Source organism: Hypanus sabinus, chromosome 6 (assembly GCF_030144855.1).
Source record: "Hypanus sabinus isolate sHypSab1 chromosome 6, sHypSab1.hap1, whole genome shotgun sequence".
Taxonomy (NCBI): Eukaryota; Metazoa; Chordata; class Chondrichthyes; order Myliobatiformes; family Dasyatidae; genus Hypanus; species Hypanus sabinus.
In genome coordinates this window covers 148,987,281-149,013,361 of record NC_082711.1, presented here as the reverse complement: position 1 = coordinate 149,013,361, position 26,081 = coordinate 148,987,281, and the positions used below count along the sequence as shown (strand labels likewise).

At 39.3% G+C, this 26,081-nt stretch overlaps 1 protein-coding gene across 3 annotated transcripts in view; it reads left to right on the top strand.

The window, feature by feature from the left end:
- Positions 1-26,081, top strand: part of galnt17 (polypeptide N-acetylgalactosaminyltransferase 17) — a 457,606-nt gene that overhangs the window by 412,647 nt on the left and 18,878 nt on the right. For all 3 annotated transcript variants that reach the window (XM_059971405.1, XM_059971406.1, XM_059971407.1), the window contains 3 exons: positions 1,389-1,574; positions 10,296-10,433; positions 12,239-12,334. In XM_059971405.1, the coding sequence (XP_059827388.1) occupies positions 1,389-1,574; positions 10,296-10,433; positions 12,239-12,334 (420 nt within the window). The remainder of the gene's footprint in view (positions 1-1,388; positions 1,575-10,295; positions 10,434-12,238; positions 12,335-26,081) is intronic.

The following is a 26,081-nucleotide window of genomic DNA, read 5'->3' as shown; positions in this document are numbered from 1 at the left end:
ACGATTTCCCAACAGTGACACCTATTTTTACTTAAGTGCAAACGTCTGCAAAAGTATTGATCTGCTCAATTGGAAGAATTGTCCTTTCTTGTCACAGGTGGAGCCCTGGGGAAAATAAATCGATAGGTACTCATACACTGGTATCATGCAGTGAAATTTGGAAAGTCGTGAAAAATAATTTAAACTCGCCTAAAGTATTGATTTTCTAATTGTGCACTGAACAGACCTTTTGAGTGGTAATTTAGGGGACAAAACAACTGAAGCCAAATCTCAAGGGAATGTGGAATACCAGTAAAGAAAATAACAAGAATTAATTTTGGGAAATAAATAAATAAAAGTTGTTACACAACACGATTGCTATTTGTAGTTTTTCTCTGTATTCTACAACAGAATTCACATTACCAGAGGAAAATTCCTACACTTTGTCGACTTTGGTTCAAAACAGGTCTTAGCTTGACAGGAATGAGTATGAGGCTGATCCAATTCTTCCAGTCATCCCCACTCCCCTGCTTTCACCCCATAGCCTTTGATGCCCTGGCTAATCAAGAACCTAACTATCTCTGCTTTAAATACACCCAATGACTTGGCCTCCACAGCCATCAGGGCAACAAATTGCACAGATTTACCACCCTCTGACTAAAGTAATTTCTCCACATCTCAGTTCTAAAAGGACATCCGTCAATCCTGAAGTCGTGCCCTCTTGTCTGAGAATCTCCTACCATGGGAAATAACTTTGCCATATCTAATCTGTTCAGGCCTTTTAACATTTGGAATGTTTCTATGAGATCCCCCCCCCCTCATTCTCCTGAACTCCAGGGAATACAGCCCAAGAGCTGCCAGATGTTCCTCATATGGTAACTCTTTCACTCCTGGAATCATCCCACTTAAGCCTGCTGAGCATATGACTTCCCAACTTCCTTACTTCCGTTTACAATATGATCTCAATAAATCACAACTGGATTTATACAGGACACTTCCACCTGCTTCTGCTTTTATCATATCTGCTCCTAAAACCCACTGCAGTGAAACTGGCCATTAACATTCGTGTTCAAGCACAAACAAGAGAAAACTTACAGATGCTGGAAATCCAAACAACACACACACAATGCTGAAGGAACTCAGCAGGCCAAGTAGCACCTATGGAAAAGAGTGTAGTCGATGTTTCGGGGCAAGGCCCTTCCTCAGTCCTGATTCTATTTTGATACTTCTGAGCTAATCCACAAAATTTAGAAGAATGGAATAATTAGGAGTAATTAAGGATTTGATAATTTATTGCATGAAAACATATATAAAATGGATTAAATACTTCCAGTCCAGAAATTGGTTAGGATAATAGCAGTGACTATTTGTGACGATTTGGTCTCTTTGTTCTTTACTTCATACTTTAGGTCTGGCTGTGCGGTGGAAGTATGGAGGTCCTCCCTTGCTCAAGAGTGGCTCACATAGAACGGATGAAAAAGCCATATAATAGTGACATTGGATTCTACACCAAGAGAAATTCACTTCGTGTTGCTGAAGTATGGATGGATGACTACAAATCTCATGTTTATATGGCATGGAATATCCCCATGGATGTAAGTAGACAGCACAAAGCAGGATGCATGAATACATGCAAAATATGAGTAGCTTGTTCACAACAGTATATTGAGTTGGGCTTGTCTTTCAAAGGCTGCTTCTGAGTAAAAGATTCAGGTCACAAACCATTGCAAATGATCAAAACTCTGGCATGCATCTTTTATTTATTTTACGGAAATAGAGGAAATAGGAAATAGAAACCTTCGCTAGAGGTGGCTTTATATTTGTATTAGCGTTGTAAAGTTTTAAACAGCTTTTGTTGGAAATTGACATTCAACCTCAAATTAATTTTGAAATCTAAAATATTAAAGAGAACCATATTTTTATGGTGGTTGAATCTTTATTCAGATCTCTCAGGAGGACATAAATATTCCATGACACTACCACTACATAAAAATAAGTAGAGGTCATGACAGTTTCTCCTGAATTGTAAAGGTGCTTCAGCTTTTCACTACAAGTATCAGTATCTTGGGAATTATATGTGTGGTGGGAGGCTCAGTAAGTTGGACTCATGAGTGAAGAAAGTTGCATCGGAACACACACAGCCTATGTGAATGAACAAAACTGTGGCAGATGAAAGTGTCACACACAAAATGCTGGAGGACCTCAGTAGGCCAGGCAGCCTGTGTGCAAAAGAGTACAGGCAACATCTTGGGCTGAGACCCTTCAGCAGGCTACTTTGAATCCAAGAAAGACAAACTGGATTTTCTGTTTAATCACTTCATGACAGGTACTGAAGTGAAAGCAAATTTATTCAAGCATTCAGATATAAATCAGAAATATCCAGGCAAAGAAAACAGAATATTTACCTTAATCTAAAAGTTTCTGGTAACAGGGGGGGGCTGAAAGTAATTAATACAGTAAATAGCCCTAGTCAGACCATATAATGGTTAGTGTTGAACTATATGGACTATATTCACTTTGATGATCATACAGCATAAATTTAGTGGAATTATAACAGGTATTAAATGGTTACTTTATGAAAAAGCTTGGCTTCTATTTCTTTGATTTTATAAGACCAAGATTTGATCTACTAAAAATAAATTCAATCTGGAGAAATCATATCCTCCGGTTTGAACAGTGAAAACAGATAATAAATAGGAATGAAATTAGAAGTCACTTTTTCACAGAAAATATCATATTGATCGAAAACCATGAACTTCAAAGCATGGCGGTGTAATTGGAAGAGAATGGCCTATTTCTGTCTTTTTGTTTCCAAAGTAGCAGCAAGCATATTTTGTAGCAGGTGGCAAATTGTTTAATATTGCTGCTGGTAGTAATACTCATATCATGCCTCCAGTTTTTTCTATAATGGAATCATCGCTGGCTGGCTAATATTGAACTCATCCATTATCTGAGCACGTGTATTGAATAGAGAAGCATACAGCCCACAATGTCTGTACCCACAATGCTAAATCAAACTAATTCCTTTTGCCTCCATGTGATCCATATCCCTCCATTCCCTACATCTTCATGTGCCCATCAGTGCCAGAATTTGGGGTTCGATTCTGGCCATAGTCTATGAATATCTTGCACACTCTCCCTATCACGGTGTAGGTTTTCTCTGGGTCCTCTGGTTTCTTCCCACGTATTTATTTAGAGATGCATCATGGAATAGGCCCCTCCAGTGCAATGAGGCTCACTGTCCAGCCACCCACCTATTTAACCTTAGCCTAATCATGGAACCATTTACAATGACCAATTACCCTACTAACTGGTATATCTTTGGACTGTGGGAGAAACCAGGGCACTGGGAGGAAACCCACATGCTTATTGGGAGGATCTGCAAACTCTTTTAAGACAGTTTCGGAACTGATGTCCGAACTCTGATGCCCCATCTGTAATAGAATAATGCTAACTGCTATGCTACCATGGCACCCCAAAAACGTATGGGTAATAAATTGCGGGCATGCTATGTTGGCTCTGGAAGCATGGCGACACACATGCAACTTGCCACCAGCTCATTCTCAGACTATGTTGGTTGTTGATGCAAACCAAGCAATTCAGCGTATGCATTGATGTTTCAATAGAAACATAGAAAATAGGTGCAGGAGTAGGCCATTCGGCCCTTTGAGCCTGCATCGCTATTCAGTATGATCATGGCTGATCAACCAACTCAGAACCCTGTACCTGCTTTCTCTCCATACCCCCTGATCCCTTTAGCCATAAGGGCCATATCTAACTCCCTCTCAAATATAGCCAATGAACCGGCCTCAACTGTTTCCTGGGGCAGAGAATTCCACAGATTCACCACTCTCTGTGTGAAGAAGTTTTACCTCATCTCGGTCCTAAAAGGCTTCCCCTTTATCCTTAAACTGTGACCCCTCGTCATCAGAAACAATCTTCCTGCATCTAGCCAATCCCTTTAGAATTTTATACGTTTCAATAAGATCCCCCCTCAATCTTCTAAATTCTAGCGAGTATAAGTCTAGTCGATCCAGTCTTTCTTCATATGAAAGTCCTGCCATCCCAGGAATCAATCTGGTGAATCTTCTTTGTACTCCCTCTATGGCAAGAATGCCTTTCCTCAGATTAAGGGACCAAAACTGCACACAATACTCTAGCTGTGATCTCACCAAGGCCTTGTACAACTGCAGTAGAACCTCCCTGCTCCTGTACTCGAATCCTCTTGCTATGAATGCCATCATACCATTTGCCTTTTTCACCGCCTGCTGTACCTGCATGCCCACCTTCAATGACTGGTGTACAATGACACCCAGGTCTCGTTGCACCCCCCCCTTTTCCTAATCGGCCACCGTTCAGATAATAATCTGTTTTCCTGTTCTTGCAACCAAAGTGGATAACCAATGTACAATATATGTGAGAAATAATATAATAAACCAATTGCATCATCGTCATTATTGTATATGTTTCCGCCACCACCCCATTTCAGGTGCTTTCCACTCTCTGTGTAAAATAACTTGTCTCACATGTCCATTTTACTCTCCCCCTTCACTTTAAAGCTATGCCCTCTAGTATACTACATTTCCGCCCTGGGATAAAGATACTGGCTGTCTACACTATCTATGCCTCATAATTTTATCAACTCCTATTAAACTTCCACTCAGCCTCCACCACTTCTGAAAGAACAATGCAGGTCTGTCCAACCTCTCCTTACAACACGTGCCCTCTCATCTAGGCAGCATCCTGTACCCTCTCTAAAGCTTCCACATGCTTCCTGTAATGGGCCAGCCAGAATTATAGACAGAACTCCAATTGCCACTGAATGCTACTGCATTACGGCTCCCTGATTTTTATGCTCACTGAAGACGAGAATGCTGTGTGCCTTCTTTTCCACTCCATTTACTTGCGTTACCGCTTCCAGTGTGCTACAGACTTGGAGCCCAAGATCCCCCTGTACATCAGTTAATATGGTAAATTCCTTCTGAGAGCTTTTTGTTAGAAAGATAGATAGATACTTTATTGACCCCAAAGGAAATTACAGTGTCGCAGTAGAAGTACAAGTCCACAGATATACAAATATTAGAAGAGAATTAAAAAGGAATAAAAACATAAATTACCTTAAAAATAAGATGTACAAGATTTACAAGTCAAGCATTTCAAGATTTACAAGATTTTCAAGTTCACACTGGTAAGATGGTATGCAAGAATCACCATAATATACAGTAATGGTCGAAACAAATTGGTCAAGACTATGCCTTGACAGTATGACAAATACAATAAATGTTCGGTTAAGATTAGTGCAGTATAATTTTCTACATCAATTATATATTACACCACAAAAAATAAAAAAATTTAATCCAAATTTATCGGATCAGTGTTTCCGATGTAACCAGGAAACTGGTACTTTTTTACATTCGACATGGTCTTGCTCTAAAATTCAACCTTTTTGGACAAATTTAAGACTTTTACTGGAACAAATTACAGGAACACAATTTCCTCATAATCCAATATTATTTTTACTAGGTGATATTGAAGGGATAAAACCGAAACTCAAACTAAATAAGTATCAGAAAGAATTTATAAAAATTGCACTGGCAGTAGCCAAAAAAGCTATTGCAGTTACTTGGAAATCGGATTCACATTTAAGTATAGATTCTTGGAAGAAAGAAATCTATGGTTGTATTCCATTAGAAAAAATTACTTATAATTTAAGAGATAAATATGAAACATTTTTGAAAATTTGGAGCCCTTATTTACAAAAGACAGGATTAAATATATAGATGCTTTTAAGATGAAACAATTGGTTACTAGGGGAAAGAAATAAATATACATATTAAAATTATTACGAACTCCATGGAGCATGTGGAGATCTTCCAACCACCAGGCATTCTTTCTTTCTTTCTTTCTTTCTTTCTTTTTTTTCTAAGGGGTAGTTAGGGGGGAGGGGTTAAGGGGAGGGGGTATGGGTTATATACATTGTTTTTTTTCATACTTTGTAATCATTTAAAAATGCAATAAAAAATTATTTAAAAAAAAAAAAAAAATATACAGTAATGGTGCACATTCACACCGTCTAAATAAGAAGTGATCATAGTATTGCACAGGGTGTCTGTGATAGCAGGATGTGGTAAACAGAGCTTAAACAATGCTCTGGTAAACAGAGGTCAGTAACAGTCTTAACAGGGAGTGGGTCATCACTTCCCCAGCTATAGGTTGACTCATTGTAGAGCTCAGTGGCCGAAATAAGAATGACCACAAAAAGCACTCTTGGGAGCAGCACAGTTGTCTTAGTCTATTACTGAAAATGCTCCTCTGTTCAGCCAATGTGGCATGCAGAGGTTGAGAAACATTGTCCAGAATTTACGAGGCCAAAGTCCATTGTACCTCTACCCAGCCCAGAAAGGTGAAATCCATTGGTACATGACAAAGTGTCTTTGAGATGATAAAAATGTTGGCTAGATCACTGCTGAAGTATTGTGTGTAGTTCTGATCGCCACACTATAGAAAGGTCATGACTGCGTTAGGGCCAGCAGATGTTCTCTTGTATGTCGCCTGGGATGAAACATTTCAATTGATTGGTTAAACTTATTTTTCTTAGAGAAGAAGAAGCAGCAAGGGACCCAATCAATGTGTACAGAATTATGAGGGTCCTGGATAAGGTGGATGGTAGGAAGCTTTATCCCAAAGCAGAGGTGTTCTAAAACTGGACCACATACTTATGATAAGGAGTAAGAGTTTTGGAGGAGATCTGTTGAAAAATGTGTTCATCCAAAGAGTGGTTGGAATCCAGAACATTCTGCTGAATACATGGTGGAGGGAGGTATTTTCAGTGCAGACTCGAGGGGCCAAATAGTCTACTTCTGCACCTATTGTCTATTGTCTTAAGTACTTAACTGAGTTCTTGAACCACAAAGTGCTCTGCTGGAAGGCTACGGACCAAGTGCTGATAAATAGGATTAGATTGTATGAATACTTGATGTTTGGAATGAGCGTGGTAGGATGAAGGGGCTGTTACTGTGCTTTTTGTCTCCAGGACTTTATAAGAAGTTGAGGTGATCGTGAAACATAAATAAATATTATTTTATAAAAGACTAACATTTTGATAGGCCACAGTAAAGCAGAGTGAAGTGTACAAGGACTTGCATAATTCTCAGGAGACGAATTTGAACTGTTGAGTTGAATGTGACTGAGTAACAGGAGCAATGAGAACATGAGACTTGGCAGGAAGCAAAGGGAAGAGAGAAATACATGAGGGATGAGAACAAAGGCTCATAAATGACTGGGATAGTGCCACACTTAACATGAAATCATCCTTAGAAAATTCACCAAGTTCTTTACCTCGTTGTTCTGGCTTTACTTCATCTAAAAGGAAAGAAAGTAAATCAACAAGAGGAGCAACAACGACAGAGAAGCAAAAGGTAGATGTGGTAAAGTGAGCTCAATGATCTTAATTACAGAGAGCAGTTTAATTAGAATTGATTGATTCAGTTTTCAATGAATTATAAACAGGATACCAATCACTTGGAATTTCTACAAGTGAGGCAACAGGTTGAGAGATGCGACACCTAGAGAACCATGTACAATATTTTTAAGGGCATGTTTGCTCCAGAGGGAGTATATCAGAGACTCTTCAGATCATTTCTTGAGTTGGCAGGTCTGTCATTTGAAAGGGGATGGAGTAAGCTAGGTCTCTGTTGTCTAGAGTTTTGAAACAAACAAAATGCTTAGAGGGTTCAGTAGGTTGGATCCAGAGAGAATATTTCTGATGTAAAGACTCCAGAACTAGGGATGGCAGCTTCAAAATAAGAGATAGGCCACTTTAAAATTGAAATAAAAAGGAGTGTTTTCAAGTCTGTGGGGGTGGGGCGAGTCCAATGGTAGTGAATCTTTGGAATTCTGTACTAAGTCAAAACAGAATTTAGTAAATATTTGGATGTAAAAGGAATCAATGATTATGAGCTTAGGGCAGGAATTTGATTTGAGGCCAAAGTTAACCTTTTGAATGGTGGAACAGGCTCAAGGGGCTGAAAGACTTACTTGTGCTCCTAATTTTCCTGTCCTGTCACGTCATTCCAGGAGAATTTCACTTCTGTGACAACTTTGTGTCTCAAGATCGATCACATCACCTCATTTGCAGGAAATTGAATCACTTTGTTCTAGCAGAGACTAATAATTGGTCATTAGTTGCTATTACATTTATATTAAGGATGCTGGAGCACCTTGCCCAATGATCCTACCCAACGACCTTACTTACTTACTTATTTTACTTTATTGTCACCAAATAATTGATACTAGAGCGTACAATCATCTCAGCGATATTTGATTCTGCGCTTCTCGCTCCCTGAAGTACAAATCGAAGTAAATATAATAAAAATTTAAATTATAAACCATCATTAGAAAATAGAAAAGGGAAAGCAAGATAGTGCAAGTCAGGTCCGGATATTTGGAAGGTACGGCCCAGATCCGGGTCAGGATCCGTTCAGCAGTCTTATCACAGTCGGAAAGAAGCTGTTCCCAAATCTGGCCGTACGTATCTTCAAACTCCTGAACCTTCTCCAAAAGGGAAGAGGGACATAAAGTGTGTTGGCTGGGTGGGTGGTGTCCTCACATTTTACTTCAGATCTCCAAACACCAATCACATTTCTCTACCCAATCTCAACTTTGATCTGACTCAATCACCACCCACTATCCAGCTCCAATTCATAACTGCTGTCCCACACCCTCCCCACCGTCTCTCCAACTACTGACACATTGGTCCTGAGTCCTAATCGCACACTCTTCCCCCAATCTCAATCCTCCAAAACCCCAAACGCGATTATCCAAAACCTCTGTCTTTTGAGGTCTGCTCATCTCAGTTCTCTAAAATGCTGATCCCACTTCTAATCCCCAGTTTGTTGCCTCTCACCACCCTCAGCAATCTTTACCCTTTAAGACCCAGTAATACCCATGTCCAACAATCTTCTTAAACCCCTTTTCAACCAGCTTTTAGTCGCTTCTGGGGAACCAAAATTTCCAAAATATAAAGCAAAACTTTAAATGTCAGTACTGAATGTGTGGTATGTTTGAAGTTACATAAATTGCAAATAAAACGTTAGGAGAAGTAGTAGAGAATACGGTGACTCCAACTGCTTACATTGCTTAATTCCCTACAAAGATGGTGGTATGATAGTAGATTAATGTGGCTCTTGCCAATCTGACATCTGGAGTTTACAGACATGACATAAATCAGTCTTTGTCTCTCAGCACAAGCACTGAGTCTGAAAGAGCCTATTTCCAACTGATGATTTGCCAAAAACTGTGCCAGGAAGTTTTACACCTGGTGGAGCAGCTGTTGCCACTTCAACTCTGATAGGGTTTCTTTAAAGCTATTTCATTATTGGTGAGGACTTGGCTGTTGTCAGCTCATTTTCTTGTCAACTCAATTTAATCGAACATCAGCTTTGATGAACTGATGCTTTGAAGGCAAACTAACTGTCTTGGGCTTCATTTGAATATTTTGGACAAATACCAGGCATACTTCCAGATTCAGCTCTCTACTTCCTAGACTGTGAGTGGGTATGACAAGTTCTATTGATAACAAGTAGCAGCACTAAAAAGAATGCAAAAGAACCTGCAGAAAGATAGGGTCACGAGCATGTATATTTTAATACATAAAATATTAATGTAATATTTTAGCCGTAATATAACAAGATACTCAACGACAAATCTTAAGATTAAATTTTACACAGAATATTTACTGAAGTCAAATACTTACGCATGAGGTAAATGTTACCAAAACCAGTTAGGCTTTAGCTGCATGTTTCATCGTGATGCCTCCTTTACCCATTTACACTCATCAAACATAGCTAAAGAAAGATGGGGGAACCTGTCATCTGTCTGATTGTTGTGAAGCAAGTAAGGATGGCAACCTAGTAATATTTGGTTGCAACCCATTATCATTGTGCCATTTCCACCTATTTGACCACACCAGCGATGTGCCCAGTGTACGGCAGCTCATATGGAGTAAATAGAATTGAAAACAAGTTTATAAACCACCTCCCATGATACTTGCACAGTAGTTGTCACATAACTGAATTGTCCTAAAGCACAGTGACAGATATTTCTTCAATAGACTCATATCAAATGGTTTATTGTGGAATCCCAAATGGTACTGATATGTCACTCTTGTGTGCATCATTCATTCTGCATTCACCAATCAGGGTGTTGCCGATTTATCAATATTTCAACTTGGTTCTTTGGTACATTTTTTGGGAAATACGCAATGCAGAATAAACAAAGTGAATAAATGCAATGTATAAAGTTTCTTTATCTTCTAGAATCCAGGGATTGACATTGGTGATATCTCTGAAAGAGTTGCTTTGAGAAAACATTTGAAATGTAAGAATTTCCAGTGGTACCTGGACAATGTGTACCCGGAGATGAGGAGGTACAATAGCACAGTGGCATATGGAGAGGTAATAACTGATTTAAAAATACTTTGTTTTGCTTTAAATCAAAATTTTGTATGTGTGTTTACACTGTTGCCTCACTTACCCACTCAGAGCAGATTATACAGATTGAGGTTTCAGGCAATGGGAGGTAAGATTCACCCTTCACATTGCATCCCAAACCCTGAGGAAGGGTCATTTAAAAATTCACAGCAAATTAATAAGACCCTGGTGTAGAAGTATTTCAAAGTGATTTTCATTATGATGGTGAATTCTGAATGAGATGTTTGGGTTAAATCAGGGGTGGCCAACCTTTTACATTCCTTGCGTCAATTTTTTTCATGCACGAGTTCAGATGCGCCATAGAACTCTTGTACCCCCATTCAATTCTTGTTAAAATATGTTAACATAGACATATGTAGCATTTCTACGTGATATATTGATTTAATATAAAAACAAGATAAACATTACTTACCTTAATGAGACTTCTAACAAATATATTTTGTCTTCTTTTGATTTCTTCCTTTTTCTTAATCACATATTCTTTCTCTAACTCAGACCCAAGCACTAGCTTCAGTTTTCCTTCTATTTCAGCCTGATGTTGTGTTTTATAGTGTCTATTAAGATCATGTCTTCTATTATGTGAGAAAGTGTTTTCACAAACAATGAACTCATTTTCCCATTGTTCATTGAATTCACGCTTACTATCACTTTCTGCTTTTCTTTTGCTCATTTTCTTTTGCACTGTGATGGGTAACTGAATGTAAAAACAAGGCTTAATTTTCGAAAAAGTACAAATGTTTCAAAAATGTTCACAAAGGACAAACAAAGCACAACTCCGTAGCACACGAATGTCAATTGTAAACTGACTGGCAAAAAACTGCCACGCACCACTGGTGCAGACACCTGGTACCTCAGGATCAAACAAGTATCAAACGTGTAATGAACAGTTATGGAACGACTGCAGAACAGAAGTCCTTCTTTCCTAGTTTGACTCATTGAACATTTTTGTTTAATTTAAAACAGATTAATGTGAAAGAAGATAACATTCGCCAGGAGGTGTGCACGAAATAATAAAATCACTAAAAATAATTGCTAAGTTTTAGATTTATTCTCAGTAAAACCCATTTTTAGCTCTAAGCTACTTGAATTCCTGTTATAGATTTTTTTTCCCACAAATCGGATTTTGTTGAGTACTTTTTGCATGAGTAGGCTTACTTTTTTATTATTATCACTGGGGTGCAATGTGCCACTTCTAATCATCCAATGCGCCACACTTTGGCCATTCCTGGGTTAAATGATTCACTAGCATGCCCACTTCTTGAAGGCATTTGTGTGGACAAAGAGGAGTTGTGACATGAATCCTGATGTTATTACATGTTGCTTTCATACCACTTTGTAGCTTGTCACCAAACTTTTTTTCCTTTCCCTCTTCCCTATTCCCGGTTTTATAACAAATGATGACAAAGATTCACAATCAGTGTGAATCTTTATTGGAATTGGAGAACATTAAGTCATGGACATTGCTATTTAATTTGAAGTGTGATCATCCCTTTAAATTTTAGTTGGTAGGTGGGTAATCAATCCAAAAGTCACCACTATAGCTACTGACATTAAGCAAATGTGTTGAAAGTTTATGGTGATGATCTGCAGTTTGCTCAGTGTGCTTTGAATGAGCTTTACTAGGTTTACTAATAACATCCGCAGATAGTTTTAATTACAAAATGAGAGAGCTTTAAATGTTTAATAGTCTTTGCTGCAAGTTTTTGTGCACATACCACTTACAGAGTTTCAAGTTTTCTTCTGTTTCAATTATTTTGTTAACTTCTTAGGTTCGTAACAACAAAGCAAAAGATTTTTGCCTGGATCAGGGTCCACCTGAGAATCACACAGCCATTCTGTATCCATGTCATGGGATGTCCCCTCAGGTAGGCATTAACCATACAAAACATCTATTGACAACATTGTGTCAGACAATGAACTGGAAGCAGAGGAGGGTATGAATGTAGGCATGTCACTAATAGCAATCAAAATCTATTTACTCACAAAACTCACTTTAAGGAGTGGATGATAGAAACCAGAGCAAATTCCCCTGATAAAAATCAGAAGCATTTTGCCAGGAAAACTGCAGAGAGTAGAAGATAGTTGCATGTGAATCATATATGAAACAAAACCGATCTCACTCTCATTTAGCAAAGCAGTTTCAAATTTGATTGACAGTGGAATTACCCAATTATCTCCACTCATCTAGGAATGATGTCATCGCTTTTATGTAGCTTCAGTTCTATCACTCGAATGATAAATTGGTGGCTGCACTTTCATTTATTTACATTTGACTGAGAGGGCATAATGCTGCAAAATGCAAATAGTTGCATGCAAAATTTTAAAGCAATCAGTTGTGGTTATGTAACTGTTAAAACAAAATATGAGGTTAAATCTGTCATTTTCAAGCTAGGATGAACGCTCTTGAAGGAAGTTCAGAGACGGGACAAATTTTTTTTTCCAGATTGTCTCAACTATGGACCTGAGTTCCATCATTCTGGAGACTCCCCTCATTTTGAAGCAATCTTAACAAATCCAACTTTCCAAACTGACATTTAAAGCTAAAACCAATTGGAAGTGAATTAAAGAACAAAGCTGAACACTGAATTATCCAATTAGCATTTCTACCTGAGGAGAATGAACTTATTTCTCTCAGTTATAAGTGAGCCTTGTCTCTTACATTTAGGGATTATCTCCCTGTCCATGTTTCCTTGGAAAATGGTAGTGTCTTCGTCGAGAAAACGATATCTACAGCATATAATGCAAAATTATCAACCCTACCAATACACATGCTTGATGACTTGTAAACAGTTTTTCTTGAGATATCCTCTTCACTTAGACCCAGGGTCTCATAGTTAAGACATATGGTTTCTGTCTCCCAAGCCAGCAATAATTATCTCTGCATCATCCGTACCTGTTACAAATGTCATCTTTGTTTTGTATGTTCGTATCTGAAACCTGTATCGTTAATAAGGTTACTGTCTCTAGGCTAAATCTGAGGAAGAGTTGCAGCAATGGGATCAATAAATTGGAAATGGGGTCTTGGAACTAGGGAGAAAAGATTCTTCTTTTCGCACCTGCACCGTTTGTTGCCATGGTGCTCCTGGGAAAGCATGGAAAACTGAGAGGTAAACGTGAGGTGACAAACTTGTTTCATAGCCAGTATACCTTCAGACCTTGAACTTGAGTAACTAGAAGTTTCCTCTGAGCATCAGGAACTGAATTTTATTCTGGTCAATTAGCAGGAGATATTCCCTTTTTTCTGTATTTCTGGTAGATATTCACTTATCCAGCATTCTAGATTTGCTGATCATAAAGATAAGCTCATCATTTTTTGACCTTGGGAGATGTCATGGCTTTGGTTCTAAAATATTTCTTCCTTTATTAAAAAAAGTTTCTGAAATCCTATTAACTGTCAGTAAGTTTTTTTTGCTTAGGAGTGTTAAAAGGCACAGATCCAATATATACAAGCCTCTCCATTGTAGCCTTAGGCTGTGAGTGAAGAAATTGTGGTACCTCCTGCACATTTCAGGGAAGTGATGAACATTATCCCACACAGCAAAAGAAAGTTAGGTGCTAAATAACATGCATGAATACTGCAATGATTCAAATTATGATGGTTACTTCTCTTAACCTAGTGGAAGCATTGAATTTTTGACATACTCTGTAGCGTTAAGTACCTGATGGAACTGGCTCTGTATCACTTCCTTCTACATTGCCTGGAGCATTCATTTGCGTTTCATTCAAATATTGCTTGTGGTTCCTCTATATTTGGGCTTTTAAAGTCAACGTGGAATGGATTTTTAAAACCCGGCACATTCCCTGCAGCAGTGAGCTTCTGGTCTAAATTTATTATATTGTTATCGTATCACTCAAAGAGATCCCTATGCCAGCACCCAGATGAGCACTTCTGTATCTGTGATCCCTTCCCAACAATGAAAGGGAAATTCTTGATGCAGACTAAATTACAGTGGTGACCGTTGACATAATTAAAATGTGCTGACATAATTAAAATGAATATGGCCAAGAAAAATTCAACAGGTAGTCTGAAGGTTAGCCCAGACCAAAGAAGTCTAGTCATTCAAGAATTATTTTTTGACTTTTCAGTAGATTGTTTTCACTTTCTCACAATAAAGTTAGCAGTATATAATACAAATCTGACACCGACGCTGTAAATATGTGCCTGTGCGTGTTTAGAATAGCACAATAACTGTCACAGCTTCCTTCACAACATCTCCAGGCTATGTTTTAAAGGTGAGCAACCAAGAATAACTAAAATTCTTTTGCTGGAATAGGACAAGAAAAGGCTACCAATACCAATTAAAACTGTTAAGTAAGTACCCCATGAGCTAATTTAAAATGAAATGAATATCAGTTAACATGCAGTGTAATTGGTACATCAGAGGTGCTTCCAATTGTAATTTGTTTTGTGAGTCCTTAATTATTTTCTCCTCTTTTGCATTAAACAAGTAAAGTCAGTTTTCACTATAAACCTTAGCAAAATAAGACTTTAAAACATGTCTTGACTTACCCAATCTTGTGAATTAATTTAATGCATTGCTATTTACCTGCTATATTAAAACCTCTTCTAATATTCTCTTTTTTTAAATATTCAAATTTTTGAAATCTTCTAAATGAGTCTAAGCTTCACGTGTTGACCTTGCAGCACTAAAGCAGTCACTATCTCCAATGTGTCATTAATGCATGTGCACACGTGCAGGCTGAATGATAGCAACTGCCAATTGAAAGTATATTTCCATGTACAAAATGAGCACTTCTGGGATTATGCTACAAAAGGACTGTTCATAATTTACATGCTGATTTACCTCCATCTCTGCTAAATTGGAAACCAGTAATGCAGCCAGCTCCACGTGTTAGCCAACCTCTTGCAAAGATTCAGCAAAAAAGATGCGACTACAGTACTTTGTAAAGTATCATCAATTACTTATTGGCTTGTTGCTAATAGAGTTTTACTCACTGCTGAATCATTTCAACTCGAATTTGCTATTTTAAGCTCAATTTTAAAGTTGCCATGTAATACGGAGAATAATGGAGGCGAAGGGGTTTATCAGAAAGCTAATAAAGGCAGGTGCTGAAAATAAAATGTTGAAATACTAAACACCTCAGGCAGCATCTGCAAAGAGAGAAATGGAGTTGGCATTTTAAACTGAAGATCTTTCAGAACTGATAAACATTAACTCTTTTGCTCATTAACTCAGGCTATCCTCATAGGTGATGCCTGACCTGAGGTTTCCGTCAGTTTTCTGTTTTGATTTCTGGAGAAACTTGTATTGATTTTAAAATTTGCTCCATAAACAAATGCTGGTTGCTTCACTGGTCGTTGCATCTGAAGAGAAATTGGCAGGCAGAATGAGCAGCACGTGCACAGAGCAGGACGAGCAGCTTCAAGAGGGAAGGAAGAGGAGCAATGAGGCCAGGGCTTTCAGCAGAAGGCCCAGTCCATTTAGAACAGGGGTTTCCAACTTGGGGTCCATGGATTCCTTGCATAATAGTGTTGGTCCATGGCATAAAAGAGTTTGGGAAACCCCTAATTTAGAATCACTTCTCCTATCAATGCCTCTGTAAGAAATATATGTAAGAGATTTTTGTAAAGATGGCTTCATTGAAATTTGTTGCATATTTCTGTCACTGCTCCAAATGTGAGCATGTTTTGTCAGTGGCTGTTAACACCGTAATAGCTATGAACCTTTACACAATTGTTTTCCAATGGATTGGAGCCAAAATGCATATCACAATTTACCACTGAATGACAAACCTTAATAGGTTCCTGATAAATTCACATTGATTCATTCCACTTAATGATCCAAGTTATACTATGCTCAGCATTATCATCTTCAGCCTGTAATGGATGTTCAAATCTGATCATTCTTCAGTATCCTTTCTGCTGCTGCCCTTCTCAAAAATTACAGAGCAGGTGTACAAACCCAAGTCAAGCAGAAAATTTATTGCTGGATTTTTTTTGTGAATTGTCTCAAAGGGAGAATAAGTCACTTTGTTCTTTATAAAAATGTTTGTATTGATTCGTGACACTTCCTTCATTTGGGGAGTGTTTTTTTTCTTGATGTATGATATTAATGGGGAAAATAGTTGCAACTTTTACCAGATTAATTAATGCAAGCAAAGCCTCAGGTCTCCTGTTATCGTGCTGTTTCTCAGGTCCTGGCTTCAGAGTGAGGCACAGTGAAATGGTAAAGATTCACTTCGGTGTCCTTGATTATCCTCAATTGGAATGAAATGGAATCAGGTTGAATGTCACTGGCATATGTCGTGAAATTTGTTGTCTTTATGGTAGCAGTACAATGTAATACATCATAACAGGGAAAAACTCTGAAGTAAGTGTGTGTGTGTGTGTGTGTGTGTGTGTGTGTGTGTGTGTGTGTGTGTGTGTGTGTGTGTGTGTGTGTGTGTGTGTGTGTGTGTGTGTGTGTGTGTGTGTGTGTGAAAAAATAGTTCAGTAAAATAAATAGTGTAAAATAGAAAAAAAAGTAGTGAGGTAGTGTGCATGGGTTCAAGTTTCATTCAAAAAGCAGATGGCAGTGGGGAAGAAGCTGTTTCTGAATTGTTGAGTGTGTGCTTTCAAATTCTTGTACCTCCTTCCTGACGGTAGTGACAAGAATAAGGCATGTCCTGGGTGATGGGGGTCCTTAATGATGGACACTGGCATTTTGAGGCATTTCTCCTTGAAGATGCCTTGGATATTACTGAGGCTAGTGCCCACAGTAAAGATGACCAAATTTACAACTCTCTGCAGCTTATTTCCATCCCGTGCAGTAGCCGCCCCTCCCCTCACCCCCATACCAGACAGTGATACGACCAGGTAGTACTTTCTCTATGGTACATCTGTAGAAATTTCTGCATGTTTTTGGTGACATAGCAAAATGTCTTCAAACTCCTAATGAAATATAGATGCTGTTGTGCCTTCTTTGTAACTACATCAGTATTTTGGGTTCAGAGATACTGACATCCAGGAAATTGCTCACTCTTTCTACTTCTGATCCCTCCATGAGCACTGGTGTGTGTTCCCTCATCTGAAGTCCATAATTAGTTATTTGGTCTTACTGAGATCAAGTGCAAGGTTGTTGCAGTGATACTCGATCAGCTGATATATCTTGCTCCTGTGCGCCCTCTCATCACCATCTGAAATTCTGCCAGCAATAGTTGTATCATCAGTGAATTCATAGATGCCATTTGAACTGTGCCTAGCCATACAGTAATGGGTGTAGAGAGAGCAGAGCTGTGGGCTAAGTTCACATCCCTGAGGTGCACCAGTGCCCACGCAAAACAAATGTTGTTCTTAACTTCTTTATCTTTAAATTGAGAAAATATACACAATAAGACTGAGCAATAAAAAACTTTCACTGCATGAGTTCCTCCAGCACTTTGTGTGTGTTACTTGGATTTCCAGCATCTGCAGATTTACTCATGTTTGTGTCAGAAAACTGATCAGCCTAGGTCAAAATTTATAACATTATAAGCAATAGATGGAAATGTTTGCACTTGTGGGGATGACTAACATTTAGGGAGCCTGTGTATATGGTAAACCTTAATAAATTCAGACACATCTTCACCAAATATATGCTGCATTTACAGTTGAGGAACAAAAGCATAGATCTATTTAATGGGAAGGCAGATAATCTTAAGAGAAAAAGTAACCAGAAGATCAAGTAAACTAAGATAAGGTTGATTGAGGTAAATTTGGGACGAGAACACTAGCACAGACCTGTCCCTTTGATGCATCATCTGCACAGTTCTAGGTAAAATAATAATTTTTTTGGGTGACCGCAGAGAATTAAATGAAAACAAAGCTCACATCCATTTGGTTAAATTTATAGAAAACATATTACTTTCCGAATGCTTCTATTTTCATTGAAATTTAGTAACTCTTGTCTTCATCAAACGGATTCACCTTAGGGACTGTTGTAATTGGCTAGTAATACAATGGAGCAGTCAATGTTTGTTGTCATCTTGTTCCTCTGTCCCAAGAGGGACATCATCATAATCAGATCCAGGTATGAGGAAGAAACTGGTTATTTTGCAGGCTCTAATTTAAAATAAACATCAGATAATTAAGAACTGATGTCAAAGATGTTCTAGGCAAGACAGTTACACTTCAGAGACTGGAGGCTTTTCCTGCTCTCTCTTGCATTTTTCATGTTTTGTTCCTGTTTTCTACTTCGTCAGCACATAAATTTGTTTTCTCTGTCTAATTCTCTTTGAGCATCCTTGGGCTTTCAGGATTGGAAATAAAATCAAACGTCTGTAGATGCTTTTTAAGAGGAAGAAGATGCTGGTCCTTGAGAAAGAAGCTTGCATTTATATACCGCATCTGTTATTATGCTCAAAATGAGGCCATCAGTTTGTGCATGTTGTTGTTCGTCCTTTGGAGTCAAAGACGACCACGACTTCTGTCAGGTGGAGGGTTTGTGACTGTGAGTCCGGAGGTGACTGGTGAGGCCAATCCGGGCCCTGAAAGCTCACCCACATGAGGGACGCATGAGGGTAGGTGCTGCAGTGGAAGTGGAGGTAGCTCGAGCCTTGCGCGCGGCGCGTTTCCTCTGAGCCTCTGTGGTGCGTCTGATTTCTGCTGCATACGCTCCTTTAGTGGTCCTGCTCCACCAGGTTGGGCGGTCCAGAGCAAGCGATTCCCAGCTACTGGGATTGATGTTGAGGTCTTTGAGGGACACTTTGAGGCAGTCTTTGAAACGTTTCTTCTACCCTCCAACTGAGCGTTTGCCCTGGCTCAGCTCTCCTTACAGCAGCTGTTTTGGTAGTCGACTGTCAGACATCCTGACGACATGGCCAGCCCATCTGGCTTGGGCTTTCTGTAGGAGGGTGTAGACGCTGTGGGTGCTAGCTCGCTCCAGGACCTCCGTGTCTGGGACTTTGTCCTGCCATCGTACGTGGAGAAGTCTGTGGAGGCAGCTCAAGTGGAAGTGGTCGAGCTGTTTAGCGTGTCTGCTGTAGACAGTCCAGGTCTCGCTGGCATAGAGGAGGGTGGTGAGAACCACTGCTCGGTAGACCTTTAGCTTGGTGGTAAGGCTGAGTCCTCTCCACTCCCATACGTTCTCACGGAGTCTCCCAAAGGCGGCGCTGGCTTTGGCAATTCTCTTGCTGATCTCTGCATCTATGTTCACCGCTCGTGATAGAGTACTGCCCAGATAAGTAAAGCTGTCGACTGCTGGTAGCTTCTGCCCCTTTACTGTGATGTGTGGTTCCTGATAGTAGTACCTCTGACGGGGAACAGTTTGTACATAACACTCTCACAAATATCAATATGACAATAGCCAGTTACAATTCAGAGATATTGGTTGTGCAATAAATATTGGCCTGGACATTGCAAAGAACTTCCTTGATCTTCTTCAATGTAGTCCCATGTGGTTTTGTATCTCTCAGGTGTGTGTGAAAGGGTGCTTATACTGGTGTCCACTTAACATCACATCAGAAAGTTGCCACCTCAGAGAGGGCAGTAGTTGCTCAGCTTTACAGTGAAGTTACAGCCTAGATTATCCATTCAAAGCTTTGTGCCCAGGAGCTGCTGATTCACAGCCAAGAGTTTTACTGCTGAAAGACAAGTGGCAGTGCAGCAGAATGTCATGAGATCAGTTTAGGATTATTTTAACAAGCATTCTCATTTCCCCTCGCACATGGGGCAGAAGATAAAAAGGCCTAAGAGCATGTGCCACCAGGTTTAAGGGCAGCTTCTATCCCAGTGTTATCAGAATCTTGAATGGACACCTTTTATGTTAAATGGACCCTTGGCCTCAGAATCAACCTTGTAATGATCTTGCACTTTATCATTTACCTGCACTGCACTTTTTCAGCAGCTTTTACACTTTATTCTGCATTGTTATTGTTTTACCTTGTTCCAGCTCAGTGCACAGTGTAATGACATGATCTGTATAAACTACATGCAAGGCAAGCTTTCACTGTATCTCAGTACATGTGAGAATAACAAATCAATATTAATGCTAATTAACATGCAGATCACAGTGAATGGTTGGATAACACTTCCTGGGATGCTGCCGGTGGTGGCTCTCTGCCTAAGAACAGGGCAGAGCATTTAAATCAATTGCAAATAACATTAAAGCCGCGTCACAATAACATCAGCAAAACTTCTCTGGCAGTGAGAAAGGCACAGCGGTTTTGCTGCTCCCTCTCAGCTGTGCTGACCGCCGCTGGAACTTGATCACTGCTACTGTGTGGAGTTTGCGCACACAGTCCCCTGGGTAGTCTGGTTTCCTCTTGAGGGAGGTTGAAAATTTGGCTGAGTGGTGCCATAACAACACATTCTTACGCGTAGTCAGCAAGACCAAGGAACTGATTGTAGACTTCAGGAGAGGGAAATCAGAGGTCCGTGAGCCAGTCTTTATCAGAGGATCAGAGGTAGAGAGGGTTAGCAACTTCAGATTCCTGGGTGTTACTATTTCAGAGCATCTGTCCTGGTCCCAACATGTACGTGCAATTGCAAAGAAAGCGTGGCATTCCTCTACTTCCTTAGGAGTCTGCAGAGGTTCAGCATGACATCTAAAAGTTCGACAAATTTCTATAGATGTGTAGTGAAGGGCGTATTGTCGAGCTGCATCACAGCCTGGTATGGAAACACCAATGCCTTTGATCGGAAAATCCTACAAAAGTTGGTGGATTCAACCTAGAACATCACAGGTAAAGCCCTCCCAGCCACTGAGCACATCAACATGAAACACTGTCATAGGAAAGCAGCATCCATCATCAGTGATCCCCACTACCCAGGCCATGCTCTTTTCTCACTAATGCCATCGGGTAGAAGGTATAGGAGCCTCAGGAGTTACTATGCTATAGATTTGCTGAGAATGCCCACCGGAATATGAACCTCAAGGTGTATATGGTAACATATATGTACTTTGATAATAAAATTTACTTTGAACTTTTAACTTCAAGATGATATCTACTTGCCAGTTACATTTCATGAACTGAAGACTGACTGCCATATGGCCAGGAGCTAAACAAAGTTGGAAGTTTGCTTACATCTGATTGATCGTACACACGGCAACTGCTGTGCTTAGAAAGAGAGCTTGGCCAAACATGAGCATGAGGCCCAGGAAGCGAATGTCCATCACAATCCAGGCACCCATCCCTACGGAATCAGGTCCTATGATTGGAAAAACATGAACCTAGGCTACAGTTATCAGAAGTGAGCATTGTTAGCTCAACACTGACCACAAAAATAAAATATATACTTGTGTTGGAGTAATCCTTTTCAGTGGGGATTTTGGAAGCTATTGCAACCTCTATCCCTTCCCACAACAAGGACAACCTACAAGAAAATCTTAAACATGAAATCCTGCAGATGCTAAAAATCCAGACTAAAGCCTACAAAATGGGGTTGAACAGTAGCGTAGCAGTTAACGCAACACTATCACAGCTTTGGGTGTCAGAGTTCGGAGTTCAATTCTGGCACCATCTGTGAGGAGTCTCTGTATGTCCTCCCCATCGAATGTGTGAATTTTCCCTGGGTATTTTGGTTTCCTCCTGCAGTCCAAAGACATACACGGTAGATTAGTTGGCCATTGTCAATTGTCAATAGCTTAGGGTTAAATCGAGGATGCTGAGGTTTGCTGGGGTTGTGTAGCTTGAGGAACCGTAGGGTTTATTCTGCGCTGTACCTATAAATAAATAAATACATACATACATAAGCTGGATGAATTCCAGCATCCAAGGAAAGGAATAAGCAGCTGGACATTTTGGAGCGGAGCCCTTCCTTGGGACTGGAAAGGAAGGGGAAAGAAGCCCCTTTCATAATAAAGTGTGGGAGGGAGGGGAAGGAGTGGAAGCTAGCCAGGTGGGTGGGGAGGGGCTGTACAGGAGCCTGCACCCCCAATTCCCTTAGTTTGATTCTCATCATCTCTCTCTGTATCCCATACTTCCTGCAACTCAGAACTGCATGTTCTACTGACTCCTCTTCCTGACATTCCTCACAAAGTCCTGTCTGGTGTTTCCCTATCAATTTCAAAGTTTGGTTTAGTGCACAGTACCCAGCCTTAACCTAGTCCACACAGTTTCCTCCCTTCTGCATCCACTGCCTACCCTAGTACCTGTAACACTCTTTTGTATTAGATATAAATGCCTCCCTTTCCCCTCTCTGTCCCATCATTCTTGCCACATTTGGATGATCTTTTTTCAAACTCTATCCCATCTAGTCCTTTTACAGTGTGGTATTCCCAGTCAATATATGGAAAGTGAAAATCAACTTCTATAAAAACCTTATGTTTCTTTCATCTGTCTGTGATCTCTTTACAAATTTGTTCCTCGGAATCCCTAGGACTGTTGGGTGGTATCTAAATGGTCATACCTTTCTTATTTCTCAGTTCCACTCACAATGCCTCACTAATCGAGTTCTCCTGTCAGTCCTGATGAAGTACTGCCATGACATTTTCCCTGACTACTAACGCCACCCCTCCTCCTTTAACACCTGAAAATTTGGGTTCCTTCATAATCTAAGGATTGAATTGCATTGTGGAGGTGTTTGTTCCCTGGAAAGGTGTGAATCCATCTGGTGGCTCCCTGGCATTTAACGCAGCCTTAGTCAATACAGAGCATTTCAATACTTGTGCAATTGAGGAAGCTGATTTTCTTCTATTTACCCTTCAAGGCAAAACTCAGTGATCATGTCAATATTAATTGCATGTCTTATTCTGAATGTGCTCCGGAATGATACAAATCTTATATTTTGCTCTTTGGTGGATGCTTCAGGAGATTTCAGGAATTTCTTCCATGGGTGATAGAATAGATAATTAACTTGTATCTCAATTACAGATAAGGCAACCAGGCAGAAACCACAATCAGAATGTTCTCATCATTTATGTCAGGCTCTGACAAATGAACATAACAAAGTGATTGCAATTTAGCTGAGACTCCCATGAGCTTCCTTACAGCTTTATTAGTGAATGAAGTTTTACATTCTTCTGAGTCAAGCTACAGAGCATACATAATACAAAATTGAACACTACTGCACAGTACCTCACAGTACCCCCCATGTTGTGCCAACCTTTTAATGTACTCTAAGATCACCTATTTATACTCAAATGTACTCCTATGTAACCCCCCATTTTTCTTTCATCCATGTGTCTATCGAATAGCTACTTAAATGCCCCTAATGTATCTGCCATCACTCCTGGCAGGGTGTTCCATTCGTTCACCACTATCTGTGCAAAAAACTTACCTTGACACTTCCCCTATACTTTGCTCTAATCACTTTAAAAGTATGCCCTCTTGTGTTAGCCATTTCCATCCTGGGAAAAAGTCTTTGACTATCCACTCGATCTCTGCCTTTTATCATCTTGTACACCTCTATCAAGTCTCCTCTCATCCTCATGGTCTGAATATGTTCTAATCTGCAAGCCAAACAATGAACTGTTTCACTTCCAAAATCTCAATCTTGGCTCAGTTGCTGAGTCTTGCTTCAGACTTCAAATGCAGTGCAGCATGAAGGGAATCTTTCAAATACTCAAAGCGGTATCTGTTGCATAAACAGAAGCTCTCAGATCATTACGAATGACCTCAATGAATTAGATGAATTTCCCCATCAATATTTAGCTAATTATTCTAATAATGATATTAATCTACCAGCTTGAGCTGAGAAAATATAATATGTTTATTAATTTACTGTATCAGACGAAAATAGTGTATAAGATCAGAGACAAGCAAGCGAATTGACACACCTGCATGGACAATTTGAAATTATACACGTCTTCATCAGTAAAACTAAAGCAATTAATTCAAATAGTGGAACTATTTTCTAAAGGTATAAAGATGAACTTTGGACTAGATAAGTGCAGAACATCAAACTTAAAGAAGTGCAAGAAAGCTGGTAGGATATAAAAAAGAGCAGCAGAATACAGTACAACTGATGGATGAATATGAAACATATACCTGTAAGTAGTTCGGATGTCAACAAGCAAAGAAACTAGATCATAGTGCCAAAAAGGGAAGCTTTTGACAGGATTTACTTCAAGGCTTAAGAAATTTTGCCGAACAGAGCTCAATAGTTAAAATATAACAAAGGCAATTAACACTTTCGCTATACCCATACTAATGTATTTTTTGGCACAATATCTTAGTCCGAAACTGATGTGTAACATTTAGAAAGAAAAATAAGAACTGAAATGACATATTTTAGAAAACATTATGTAGATTCGAACGCATTTAGATTAACACCACTAGGACTGAAGGAAGAAGAGGAATAACAGACATAAAAAATTTATACAACAGTCAGATAAAACTTCTAAGGATATATTTTCATCAAAGAAAACAGGATTCTGCATTTTACCCAAGCATATGCAATTCTGATAAAAAAAAAGTACATACCATTAAACTTATATGAAAGCACAACCCAGAAAAATGAAGATATTATCACTATAGAAGAAAAAACTTAACCAGTGGAAGACACACCCACCATCTGGGAAGACTAGATATTGACAAGAAAACGTTGAATGCCTGGCTCACAGTTGGAGACTTCTTCCCAGAAACAGAAGAGTTCCCTGCGGCAATACAGGACATCTGGTTAATACAAATATTATCAAAGATACATCATAAAGTCCAACAAATTCAAGATAGTAAACACAGAAAATGCCAGAAACAATCCACACATTACAAGATCCTGCAGCAGTTTAACTCAATCTGATCACTTATACAGGCACAATCAAGAGGCAAATCCCATTCAATAAAATCTTGCATTAAAATACAAGCTCATAAAAGACCTTACTATAAATACAGGCCTGATCCAGTTTTAGAGTCAGAGTCCTACCAATTATATTACAACTGATCCATTATCACAGATAGGGCAATCTATAATAACCGTCCTGATATAATATTCCAGGATAAACATGTAAGCACAACTTACTTAATAGATACAGCCATTCCAAATACACATAACATAGAGTGAAAAACACCAGAAATATACTGAATTAGAAGAGGAAATTGAAAGACTACAGAACATGAACAGTCCCAATAGTAATATCTACAACTGGTATCATCCCAATGTCACTGTACAGTAGCATTGAACAATTAGGCCTACAGAGCAATATTTATATAAATCTCCAGAAAGCCACAATACTAAACACCACTAGAATAGTTCGGAAGTTCCGACCAATGGAGAAATGAGTGTGCTTGGCTATGTGTATCTCAGCTGTTATGTGTTTGAGGTGAGAAAAATATAGTATTATTAAGATTTTCTGATAATTTAGATAATTAATAATTTCAATTTTGTCTGAAATATTCAGTATATTTACCAACACTACCTGTTTGATGCTGTGTCGGGAGCTTGCTGGGCACAAATTAGCCGCAGCATTTCCGGCTTTGCAATTAGGATCACAATTTAGAAGTAATTAATTGGCTGCAGTGTAGCTTGGACTTTGGATGCTGAAAGGTGTTGTAGTAACATAAGATAATCAACAAAATTGCTACGTTGACATTACAAATGCCCCGTTAGGTACAGAGGGCTTTTAAGGAGGATTCAGGATTTCATTTGTAGGCCCATAAGCTGGAACCAAAGTTAACTAAATTCCTAATTCCTTTTTGCTAACTAACGGAAGCTACTGACACGATGAAAGAATCCATGAACGCCAGCAGAGATGG